This window comes from Eurypyga helias, unplaced genomic scaffold (assembly GCF_000690775.1).
Source record: "Eurypyga helias isolate BGI_N326 unplaced genomic scaffold, ASM69077v1 scaffold4546, whole genome shotgun sequence".
In the NCBI taxonomy this organism is placed as follows: Eukaryota; Metazoa; Chordata; class Aves; order Eurypygiformes; family Eurypygidae; genus Eurypyga; species Eurypyga helias.
This window is the reverse complement of record NW_010257078.1, coordinates 1-13,106: the sequence shown is the minus strand read 5'-3', so window position 1 is coordinate 13,106 and position 13,106 is coordinate 1. Positions and strand designations below refer to the sequence as shown.

General features: G+C 41.2%; 1 protein-coding gene across 1 annotated transcript; it reads left to right on the top strand.

Annotated features, from left to right (window-relative positions):
* Positions 1-220: 220 nt before the first annotated feature.
* DSCC1 (DNA replication and sister chromatid cohesion 1) lies at positions 221-12,632 on the top strand (the record flags this gene model as incomplete). Its single annotated transcript, XM_010153867.1, has 6 exons — positions 221-389; positions 5,619-5,753; positions 8,724-8,814; positions 10,121-10,259; positions 11,227-11,279; positions 12,478-12,632. Coding segments are annotated over 6 exons (742 nt in total), but the record flags the coding sequence as incomplete, so codon positions are not given.
* Between the last annotated feature and the right edge of the window lie 474 nt (positions 12,633-13,106).

The following is a 13,106-nucleotide window of genomic DNA, read 5'->3' as shown; positions in this document are numbered from 1 at the left end:
CCGAGCCTGTACTTGTGCTTAGGTATTAAGATACTTTAGATTAATTGACAATTACATATTTATATTTTGGTATACTATGAGTGCTGCAACCAAATGGAACAGCAGTTTATAAATTCTTTACTAATATATAAATGTGAAAAAATATCAGACAAGTTTAATAGGTGTTTGTCCTGAAATAGGGATAAAAATACATCTTTATTTCTGTGCTATTTTTTTTCAGCCTTGTAATCCGTGGTGAAAAGGATGAAAAAGCAGTGTTGTGCAGCAAAGATAAAACTTACGACATGAAAATAGCAGATACCTCAAATATGCTGCTGTTTATTCCTGGTTGCAAAACGCCAGAACAGCTGAATGCAGATCAAGCATCTTGTAATATTATTCATTCACAGGTATGTCTTTATGGGTTTTTGTTTGTTTGCTTTAATTCTCTACTATTTATTCTTTATGATTTCTTCTGTTTTAACCAAGATGCATATATGAGGCCCAGCTGGGGTTCAGTTGCCTAAACAAAGGCTCCTAATGCCCTTTTAGATGCCCTGTGGTATTGGTCACTGCAGAAGAATGAGTCTCCTGTAGGCTACTCGTATACTGAACAACCCCTCCTGGGATGTCTTTATAAATTTGCTTTATACACAGGGGGCACCCTGTATCTTCGGGTGTCCAAAATGGCTCTAGGGCCCTTCTTTAGGCAACTGAACTTTATCAATAATGTATGATAATTATTGTTCTAAGAAATTAAAACTTTGGTTTATTTTCAGAGGATATTAATTACTTGTGGTAGGTATCAAAAACTTTCAAAGAAAATCTCATTTCTTAGTCTTAGCAGCTATTTTTAAAATAAGCTGTTTGCACATTGATTCGTAGGAGTGCTTTCCTCCGAACAGCAGATTATACCGTGTCATGCCTGAGTGTTATTTTCTTAAACACAGAAATGCATTCACAGGTGACTCTTAACCAGCATTTGGAAAGATTTGTTGGAGTGAATAATTTGAGAGTTCTCAGTTTAAAGAATACATTGATGTCTGTTCTTCTGAATCATAGTTAATAAAATTCTACTAAAAATAGTTAGGCAGATATTATTCCTAGGTCATTATTTGCTGTAATGGTTATAATGACATCATTGAGGAGTAATCCTGCTTTTCCTTAAATGAATATAATAACCAGAACAACATTATTTCTTCCATGAATTCAGCAGTTCAGCTAATAGAAAAAGGAAATTCAAACCGAAGTAGATTAATGAGAAAGCAAAAAAAGAATATGGAAGACTATTACTATGTTTAATGATCTCACTAGTCCTCTGAGGTCACACATGTCAACATAATAAAGATGGTGATGTGTGAGCTGGCACAGGCAGGATGCAGGAACAACTACAAAACCATGGATGAAATGCAAAGAATAAAGTTATTTTTGTTACCTTGCCAACTGGGGGGATCCCCAAAGCAGCACCTGGGCAGAGGCACACAAGCAGGGAAGCAGGCACAACAGAGCTCAGTTGATGCTGGAAGATCCTCTGTGGGTAGAGGGGAGCAGGCTGCAGCATGGCGGTCAGGTAGCTGTGGCACGGCGCCTTGGCCAGGGCCACCACACTGGCAATGTGTGCCAGGCAGACACCAGGCTTGGCCATCTGCTCGACGCAAATCCACGGGAGTCTGTTGAAGAGCAGGCTTTGCCGCAGCTGGAAGGCCTGGCTGGCGTCAGGGTTATCTCCCAAACAGCAGGAGAGGCATTCTTGCAGCTCGGTGAGCAGCTCACACATCCTCTCCAGCTGTCCATCTGGGCACCAAAATCAGCTTATTTGAGGCGCTTCATATGCAGCACCAGGCTGGCAGCGTGGGTAGGGCTCCGCCGTGACCCTCCATGGCTGCAGGGCACAGCCTGTCTCACCATGGTCTGCACCACGGGCTGCTGGGGAGTCTGCAGTGGTGCCTGGAGCACCTTCTCCCCCTCCTTCTCCACTGACCTTGGTGTCTCCAGAGTTGTTTCTCTTGCACATTCTCACTCCTCTCTTCTGACTGCTGCTGCACAGTCATTTTTCCCTTTCTTAACCACATTATCCCAGAGGCACTACTGCCATCACTGATGGGCTTGGCAACATTGCCATGCAAACCCAATATCTGTGATTTCCTTAGCAATTACTCTTATAGTTGTGTTTCTAAGAGCTTCCTTAATGTTTTTAAAAATGTTTCCTGGTGTATTTGCTGGTTTTGGCTGGAATACAGTTAGTTTTCTTCACAGCAGCTGGCATGGGGCTGTGTTTTGGATTTGTGCAGAAAACAGTGTTGATAACACAGAGTTGTTTTTGTCACTGCTGAGCAGTGCTTACACAGAGTCAAGGCCTTTTCTGCTCCTCACGCCACCCCACCAGCGAGGAGGCTGGAGGTGCACAAGAATTTGTGAGGGGGCACAGCTGGGACAGCTGATCCCAACTGTCCAGTGGGATATCCCACATCATATGATGTGCTCAGCATATAGAGCTGGGGGAAGGAGAAGGAAGGGGGGGATGTCCAGATTTACGACATTTGTCTTCACAAGTAACCGTTACGTGTGATGGCGCCCTGTTTTCCTGGAAATGGCTGAACGCCTGCCCATGGGAAGCGGTGAATGAATTCCTTGTTTTGCTTTGCCTATTAAACTGTCTTCGTCTGCACCCATGAGTTTTCTCACTTCTAACTCTTTGATTCTCTCCCCCGTCCCACTGGGGATGCAGCCTGTGTGGTGCTGAGTGGCTCGAGTGAGCAGCTGCGTGGTGCTTAGTTGCCAGCTGGGGTTAAACCATGACAGATATTGACACCGCAAATTGTGAAACAGAGCAAAAAAGACACTAGGTTTACACAGTATTTTGGGCCTTCACTGCCCATCTCCTGAAGTCTTGATGCTGCTCTTTGTACCACTTGTGAGGCTAATACGGTCAAAGCATCTGCCATTTTATTCACCTCACACAGACCAGCTCCAGTTATGAGCTTTGGATTATAAACTAGAATTATTTATTTTCTTTTCTATGCAGAGTACCTTCTTGTCATTACCAAATTGCTCAGAAAAGAACTTGGCAGGGAAAAAAGCTAACACTTAGGTAAATGCTATATGACAAAATAGCAGGAGGGAAAAAAAGCTTAGAAGCTTGTCAGGAAATCAGTATTTATCTGAATTTTCTGCCAAGTAAGCTATGGAATAGTTAGATTAAAAACTGAGAGCATTCTCTGTATTAGAATTTGGATAGGACTTCTACATATAGGCATATCATGGTTTAGCCTCAGATGGCAGCTCAACAGCAGGCTGGTATGCCCTCCACCCCCAGGTGAGAATCAGGAAAAAACTAGTGGGTTGAGGTAAAAACAATTTAATAGGACAGAAGGGAGAGGAAAGAATTATAAGACTGGTAAAAGAATATACACAACCAAGTGATGCACAACACAATTGCTCACCACCTGGTGATTAATAGTCTGTCCCCAAGCAGCCATCCTCCCTTGGCCAACTCCCCTCAGCTTATATACTGAGCATGATGCTTTATGGCATGAAATAGTCCCCTGGTCAGTTTGGGTCAGCTCTCCTGGCTGTGTCTTCTCCCAGCTTCTTGTAGAGAAGCAGCTGGGGCAGTACGAGAAACTGAAAACATCCTTGGCTTAATGTAAACATTGCTTAGCAACAACTGAAACATCAGTGTTATCAAGATTCTTCTCAGCACAAATCCAAATCATAGCCCCACACTAACTGCTATGAAGAAAATTAACTATGTCAGCCAAAACAAGCACAAGGTGGTTTGCTTATAGTTGATTTAAATGGAACATTATTTTAAAGTTTAGGGGGTTTTAATGGATGACCTTAAAAAAAGAAAAGTAGTCTGGTAGAGCATTTAGGGTATTTTAAAGTACTATCTGGAGGCTTTTTTACAAGGGGCTAGTGGTTGAGTCAGGAGTCACAAACCTGGAGCCTGATCTGCCTCTGCCATTCTGTACCCACTTCTGTTGATTTGGTAAATAGCAGAAAAAATACTGAAAGACCCTTGATACTCTGGCCACTTCAAAGAATCTTCTAGGAAGTCCAAGCTGTACCCCACAAAACACTTCAGGATTACTCTGAAGGTAAAATTTTATTAGATTAGTGCTGTTGAATCATTGAGTATCCTGTTGCATGCTTTACATTTGTGTGTTGAATCGGAGTGAAGTCTGGCTGCTGGCCGGTCACAAGTGGTGTCCTGCAGGGCTCAGTCTTGAGGCTGGTCTTATTTAACATACTTATCAGTGATCTGGATGAGGGGATTGAGTGCTCTCTCAGTAAGTTTGCAGATGACACCAAGTTGGGTGGAAGTGTTGATCTGCTGGAGGGTAGGAACGCTCTGCAGAGGGATCTGGACAGGCTGGATCAATGGGCTGAGGCTAATTGTATGAGGTTAAATAAGGCCAAGTGCCGAGTCCTGCATTTAGGTCACAACAACCCCAGGCAGCACTACAGGCTTGGGGACAAGTGGCTGGAAAGCTGTCAGGCAGAAAAGGACCTGGTGGTGTTGGTCAACATCTGGCTGAATGTGAGCTGGCAGTGTGCCCAGGTGGCCAAGAAGGCCAATGCCATCCTGGCCTGCATCAGGAACAGTGTGGTCAGCAGGAGCAGGGAAGTGATTGTGCCCCTGTACTTGGCACTGCTGAGGCCACACCACGAGTACTGTGTTCAGTTTTGGGCCCCTCACTGCAAGAAAGACACTGAGGTGCTGGAGTGTGTCCAGAGAAGGGCAACAAAGCTGAGGAAGGGTCTGGAGAATAAGTCTTCTGAGGAGTGGCTGAGGGAACTGGGGCTGTTTAGCCTAAAGAAGAGGAGGCTGAGGGGAGGGAGACCTGATCTCTCTCTACAGCTACCTGAAAGGAGGTTGTAGGGAGGCAGGTGCTGGCCTGTTCTCCCAGGTAACTGGTGATAGGACAAGAGGAAATGGCCTCAAGTTGCGTCAGGGGAAGTTTAGATTAGATATTAGGAAAACCTTCTTCACTGAAAGAGTGGCCAGGCATTGGAACAGGCTGCCCAGGGAAGTGGTGGAGTCACCATCCCTGAAGGTGTTCAAGGAGCATGTAGACCTGGCATGTAGACCTTTTCCAACCTTAATGATTCTGTGAATCAGAGCAAGGATCAGAGATGTCTTGTTAGTTGTGTGCAGGCGTAGCTTACTGTCTTGTTAATGTCTGTTTTACTTAAGCTTAGTGATATGATGATTCATTAAGGTGTAAAAAGACCACAAAGTAGCTCCCAAGCACAGGAAGAAGTGAGGAAGATGGATACTCAATAATACAGAAGGCGCTTTCTGGCAGTAGTATAACTTAATTCTAAGAGGAAAAGAAATGTTGATGAGGATTGTGCAGGAATATGTATGATATTCTATTGTTTGCATGTAGAGATGAGTTGTTCCCTTTGTCGTGCACTATGAACATATTCTTATCAACCAACAGCGGATTTGCCCGTGGTAAATTTTTTATTTGAAAATATTATGATTGTTTCATCTTTAAAGTAATTACCCTATCAATAAATTCTTGTTCTCAGTGACTACATTGGTACTTGGTGCTGGTAATTTTTGCTAAGATTCTCTGAATCCAAATGGTAGATTAAAGTGTTTTAAGAGTCACTGTTTTTTCTTGTAGATCGCTGGCTTTTCCAATAACTACTGGGAATTAAGGAGATGCCGACCTAAACTGAAGAAACTGAGGAAGCTTTTAATGGAAGATCCATATGAAGGGCCAGACAGTTGGAAAGATCAGACTTCAACACTTCCAAAGGTAAATCAGCTATGTAAATAACTTTCTTATAATTGGTAACGGGCAAATTAAAGGGAAGATACATTCTTAACTAGAAAAATGCCTTTGCTCCTATGTTTCATAGTGCTGCTCTGAGTTAAATTTTTAAGCCTACTATTCTAAACAAATTGGTAATTATTAGCACTTTCACTGAGTAGCAGGTAAGCAACTTTTTTTTTAGGAAAAAGAGGAAAAGGAAGGACCCTGAAGGACACTGGGGATTTCCCTTTTTACGTGGGGAGTTTCTTGAAGAGAGTCTTCAGAACCTTTTGTTAATTCCTTGAGAGTTATATGACTGCTAAGGTGTTGTTGGCCTTTCCTCCTCCTTTGGGGCCGTCATGTATAACATGTCATGTATGAGCTAAACGTAGGGTCCCAGGACACCCGCATACAAGTCAGTTACCAATCAGTAATTTACACGGAGTAGCAGGGAGTTGCAGAGAATGATGAGGATGATAAAAGGCAGAGAATAAGACTGACAGTAGAAGAAGGGAAAACACAAATAAAGTCCTGCCCTGCTGCCCTTTTATGTTTCCAGGTGCACTGGTTTTGGTTAAAATCCAATTTATGATCTAATTAGTAAGGGAGAGACCTGGGCTGTACAGCATGTGATCTTAGATAAAAGGCTCGCAAAAATCCTGGAGTTCTGTTAGTTTGGTTGGTTTTCCTTTTGACTTTAAGAACAGAAATGGTTGCTCCCAAGTATTTCACACTGAGGCTCAGTTGAAGCTGATGCTAACAATCTGTGTGTGATTCCATGTACAAACATAGATGTTACTTTTCTCCCTTGGAGAGAAATGCTGCCTCTCTTGGATCATTAACAGTCCAGTTTCTGATAAGTTTCAGAATCTTTCCCCCAGCATTGCCTTTTCCCCCTTTTATTTTCCTACCTACTCTGGTCTAGTCATAAAAGGACATAGCAGCAAAATAAGGGATGGCAGAGGGAAAAGGGCTTAAATTGTCCAGAAGTTCTAAGCATTGCCAAAGGGTAGCAACACAAAAAGATGTCATATGCAATAGTATTTACTGAAACTGATTAAATTAATTTTATAAATACATGTCAATGTCTCTCCAGACATTAGTGCCTAGTTTGAGGACTGATTTGTTTTGAAGGAGAATGTTTCGTGTATAGGCTTAGTGGAGAACAACTAGATATATCTGATAAATATAGACATATCTTAGCTATGCTGCTGGTGGAACTTTAATCTGAAAGGTCTCCATGGGGAAGCTCTCTTTCCTATGGGACTAATTCTCACTAGAATCCCAAACAATACATGTGTAGTAAAAATTGTTGCTGTGTTGTTTGCTTACACTTAATATTTATTGGGTACCGGCAACAAATAAGCTATCTTTAACCTGTTATCAAACAAATTGCTATGTTTTGGCAGCTTACTGTAAACTTCTCATGGTTTTCAGTCGTTTGTACTGTTATCATACACAGACAACTCCAGAAAACCTTAAGGAGCTGTAGCACTATAAGGAATTACTGTAAGGAAGCTTGATGCATAGTGTTGTGATTTAGCAAACTATGGGAAAACTTAGAAACAGGCTAATATACAGCTTGCTCAGGATGCACCAAATTAAAATGCCAGTCTTATAGTGAGATGGCAAGGCATAGTCAAAGGACTGAATGTGTCTGAGTTAATGTATTTAATGTTTCTTATCCTTGTCTGGTAATTGCTGCTATGGACATGATTCAAGTCAACCCATTCCATTTGCAAGGGTGATGCAGCTGATAAAAGCATCACAGCTGAGAGCAGTGATTTCTTAAAAAAGCTGTTGGAGTGCTAGGCAGGCCTCAGAGGGGGCACAGATATCAAGGAGTCCGTGCAGGGTCTTGTCTGAATGGCAGTATCTAACTCTCAAACACACTAGCATACTGATCAGGGGATATATTTGCTCTAAGTCGATACCGGTGTTTTTTAAAGTACTGTGTAATATGGTCATCTTTTGCTGAAATACTGATGTGAGTTCAGTGCTACTTAGCCTGGTGATGTTTCAACATAGTAATAGAAATGGCATAGCAGTAAGAGGAGACTTCTCTGTATTCGTTAAGTGCTTTTTTAACATGTGGATGTTCCAAACTTAGTGTTGGTTTGTTACGTTTGTGTTCCCAGAGTCTAATAGATCTCAAGTACTTAATCCAGTTGTTTTCTGATAGGAAATATTCTTATGCTATTATCAACAAAACTTTAATACTAGAGTTGATTAAAAAGGCTGTAAGGTGAATAAAGGAATCAATTAATCCTTATTTCCTATGGTTTTAAGTCTGGTGTTCTTTCCCTTTACTTCACTCCTCATGATACCTTCTGTTCCTCGCATGCCTCCTACATCTTTACCCCAGTCTCCACAGCACTGTCCCATCTCACCAGGTAACTGTTCTGCAAGAAGCTGTATGTACTGCGCCGTGTCCGTGCTACATGTCTGCTATTTGGTTAGCAGGCACCAAAACACAACACAACTGCTGAGGTCACGCTGGAGGAGGCTTTCCCTCAGTGGAGGTATTAAGCTGGAGTTCTGAGCTGTGGCTTATCCAGAAGTGAGAAGTGATTTTTGTTTTGCCTTCTCTTTGAATCTCACAGATCAAAATATGTGATTTAGGAAAGCAGAACCCATTCACTTTTTGTTCTTGCTGTGATACTTTTGTTATGATGCCTACTTGTGTTAGTTTGGCATCCTGGGAATACAGATACATTACTTATGCATGACACAAAGACTTCCCTGTAGTTAGACTGGGTTTTGTAGGAAATAGCGCTTTGAGATAATGTTGTAAGTTACAGGAAAAGTTTCAAAGAGTGTGGCAATCCTTAGAAAATTCATCCTGGGGAAGAAACCGTCAGTTTTCTAAGTTATTCTTTCATTATAACTTATAATGCATTTAGCATGCTTGCTGAAGCAGAGGTGGAGTAAGGATAACCTGCTTAATTTCCTTCTTTTTTTCCCTTGTTGCAGTATACAACAGAAGATTTGTTAAGTCTGATTCAAGCAAGCGAAGAAGAAATACTGCACCAATTGCAGGTTATAAATGCTTGCAAAATTGAAGGTATGCATCGTTAAAGAATATTAGTGCCTATGAGGAAATAACCCTACTTTTTTCCCCTAAAATATCTGTGTCCTTTTTCTAAGGCCCATTCTTTCAAGGTGCAAGTAACTTCGAAGTACCACAATCTGCTTCCATATTTACTCTATCCTCTGCTGCTATGCAGCTGATCAAAAAGATAAAAGTGAGCAGTCATGGACCAGTCTGGCTTTTTCCAGGGTTATTCCTTCTTTACTTCTCAAATACTGGCATCAGGGTATCCCACCCATAGCACGGATATTTTTTGGCTGGTTGTTCTCTTCATGGATGAGTGGGTACTGCTTTCTGCAGTTCTAGAGCCAGAAATAGCTCATCCCTAGGTAACCCCAGCCCTTCCGTAGTCTGTCCTTTCTCCCAGACCGGGTTTATCTCAGAAGTCTTCCTACCATGTGAGGCAAGGCTGGAGCAAGTGCCTTACCCTGGGATGGGCCCTACTCATCCTGTACTTGGCCAAGCCCAAGGCCTCACCTTCATGCCAGGTGACAGCAGTCCTAGAGTCATAGAATAAATACGAGACAGAAGTGCTCTCTGGAGGTGATCAGATCCAAACCCCTGCTTTAGAACAGGGCCATATTGGAGCTGGTTGCTCAGGGCCTTGGCTGGTTGAGTTCTGAGTATTTCCCGGGATGGAGGTTGCACAGCCTCTGCCCAGCCTGGTCTAGTGTTTGACTCTCCGTAAGGAGAAAAAAATTCTAACACTCAGTTGGGATTTCCCTTGTTGCAACTTGTGCTTGTTGCCTGCTGTCCCGTCCTTGGGAAGAGTTCTGCTCCATCTTCTCTGTACTGTTCCATTAGGTAGATGAGGACAATCTCACAGATGGCGTTCCTTGTAATTTACAGCTGCACAGCACTGTTGTACCACATCTGTGCTTTGTCACATCTGGATTTCGGTGAAAATTGGCTGGACCTGAACTGCCACTTTGCAGGGCCAGTGCAGGCAGTTCTCTTGATGCAGTTCTATGCCTGAATTAATTACTACTTTTTTCCAGGCCTGATTCATTTTGGGATGGGATTTGTAGTGTCTTTGTATCTGTGGTACTTGTTCTACATAAACAGTTATGAATAACTGAGATGATTTAATTTCTTTCTCCATTACATTTGCTCTTAGTATTCTGTTCTTTTTCAGTTTGAGTCCTGAAAAAGACAGAATGCCATTGCTGTGCTTTGTAAAGGTGTGACCTAAATGCCCAGATTCCTGTGATGTATTTTCAGGGAAACAGAACTAAGGTATTTTCCTTCTAACGCTGTTTTGTGGTTTTCTCCTTGGCAGGATATTGGAGAATTCTAGGATTTGACTATGAGATGAAACTCTTGAATCATGTGACTCAGCTAATAGACTCAGAGTCCTGGTCTTTAAGTAAGGTTCCTTTACGTACCTGCCTTGAGGAACTGGGATCTCTAGAGCCCACGTAAGCAATTACTTTTAGTACTTAAAATTGTCTACAGTCATTATTAACTACTAGTAACTGCAACCGTTATTAATTATTTCTTAGAATTATAGTCTCATAACTCTAGATTCCAGTTACCATGGTGTTAATGGTATATTTTCTTTGGCACTAAAATATACAAGGGCATTAGTAATTTAGACAGACAAGTTAGTAAACTGATTTTAGTGTCTATTGGTAATATTTCCATTGATTCAGTAGCAGAAACATTACTGCTGAATTATAAAAGAAGGCAGTAGCATATACTTACTTAAGCTGTAAATTACTGACCATCTTGAAATACTTGTTCTGAAGCTAAGCCAAAAATCTTTTGTTTACCTCTTGTGTAAAGTCTGAGATGGTGGTGTATTTTCTGGTATAATACTGAATTCACATCTTAAGATTTGCATTTATTGTACTGCCATTTGAAGTCACAGAATAATTTAAGAATACCATTCAAACAAAGTTTCAGTTTATAATATGTAGCATTTATTTGGCTTTTGGCTGAAAAAGATGTTTTGCTTTAGACACATCAGTGTCTGCAGCGAGGCTATAATTTTATGGCAGAGGTTTAGAAAAATGCCTGCTCTTCAGTAAGGCATAATTAACTGCCACATTGGTGATTTGCATCCCTTCTGATTGGAAAGAGGTGACATCGCAAGAGTGTCTCTTCCTTATTATCCTTACACCTGCTACTTATAGCTGGAAAGTGGAATAGACTTCTAGGGATGACTTAGTGAATTAACTCCCTCTGTCCTTTTTGTCCCTTTTTGCTCTCTTTCAACTTACTTCTAGTTTTTATCAATTTGTTCATTTCAGCCAAGAAGATGTGTCCCATCCTCCATTGTCCTTGATTTTTTTCCATTAACTGTTCCTTCATTATCTTCTTGGTAACTCTTTCTGTAATGTCCTAATGAACAGTTTTAAACCTTGATTTGTGATTGTTTTTCAGAGAGATGATAGAACATATTCTTTTAAGCTATGGAAGGAAATACATGGATGATGGTAAGCTGGGGACAGCATGCGTATTTTAATTTTGCGTAAAGGAAATAGTTATTCGTGAGTAAATGCAGATTTTGTGGGGACAGCCCAAACGAATTTGCTACAACGCCAGTAAAAGGAGGGAGGGAGCAAACAGGGAGCTAAAAATTGTTAGAGAAAGTTTCATAGGATAAAGGACTGTTCAACTGTACAAGACACTAGGGAAAAAATGGGAACCATCAGAAGTACCTGAAGTGATTTATTGGGCATCTACAAGCCATAATTTTGTGCCTAAGGTCAGATCACTAGTAAAATTTAGATGGACTCTCTTTTTAGATACCCGAGGAGGTCTCAGGTATTTAAGCAATTATTGTGCTATTGTGAGTAGTCAGTAGCATGTAGATCACCGTGAATTCAGCTTTCCTGACGTAGATGTCTGCCTCTGGTCCCTTGAACTGCACCACAAGATCCATTGATTGTATTGATCAAATCTCCGTTGCCCATCTCGCATATGGACATGACATTTCAGTGCCTTACTCTCAATCTGAATTCTTCCCCACAGTTGCTTTCATCTCACCTTTGGCTGAAGCAGGAGTTGCACTCAACCCTAAAGTGCACAGGAAGGTAGTTGTAGTGACACAGAATGTTGTCTTAATGTATTTAGGCAGGTTGACAAGGAACAAGTTTGAATTGCAGGAAGTCCAGATGACTGGAAAAGTGGAAGGAAGTGTTTATGCCTGACGTTGTTCAGATAATTTTAGCCAAGTCATTGTGAAAGAAAATAGTTTCTCATTATTCCCTTCATCATCTCATATTATAAGGATGATTAAGGAAGTGAAAGTTTTGTTTGATTGTTCAACTGCAGACAGCAAACATGTTAATACAAGCCTTTCATTTCTGAAATAGGAATGAAAGATGTAGGAGAAACAGTGTTACTGTTAAAGGGGAAAAGCTGGGAGGCAAATACACTTAGTGGTATGAATGAATACTGTAGCTTGGACAGTGCTGCACACACACCTAATATTCTGCTTAATTTGTTCTTGAGAATGAGAAGATACCATCGTTTATCCAAAGTAATACCAAGTCAGGTTACTCCCTGAGGAAAAAAAAAACCCAAGATGCTTGGTTTGTAGAAGGCTGTAGAATGGCATGGAAATACTGTTCTCTGTTCTCTTATCAAAAAGCAAGACTCCAAGATAACCTGTTTTTTGTTTCTCAGCAGGGGAGGTTTACTTTGAAATGCATGAAGATAAAATATGCAGAGCTATAGCACAAATGCTTTTGCAAAATGCAGTTAAATTCAATCTGTCTGAGTTTCAAGAAGTCTGGCAACAAAGTGTCCCTGAAGGGATGACAACCAGGCTTGATCAGCTTAAGGTAAAAACATAACCTGTGGATTCTTTAGTGAGTAGGCTGCTAACTGACTTGTGTCGTACGTAGATTTTTAATGATTAAGGGGCATTGATTGTGCTGTTTCTGTTAGCTTTTGAGTTGAAGTACCTCTTACACATCTTCTATGAGCATCAGTAGTCTGGAATCATAACAATTCAGGTTTCTGCGAGTCTGGCATGTTTCACCGTTTGATGAAAAGTTGCAGCTGCACAGTTAATACTTGTAACTAGAACAGAAGCTGAAATTGTTGTGGAGCAGAGTGTAGTGACATCTAGTGGAGTAGCAAGCACTGTGGAAATAGTGTTTCCATTATTCCACCAGCAGAGAGATGCTGGAATGCAAAGGATTCCCTCTCCCTTCTTGTCATAAAGGAAATGATAAATATTGAGTGTAAAACAGCGCCTTTGTCAATTTGCCCCTAGTAGTGCAGTGTTGTGGTTTAAGTCCGGCTAGGAAAAT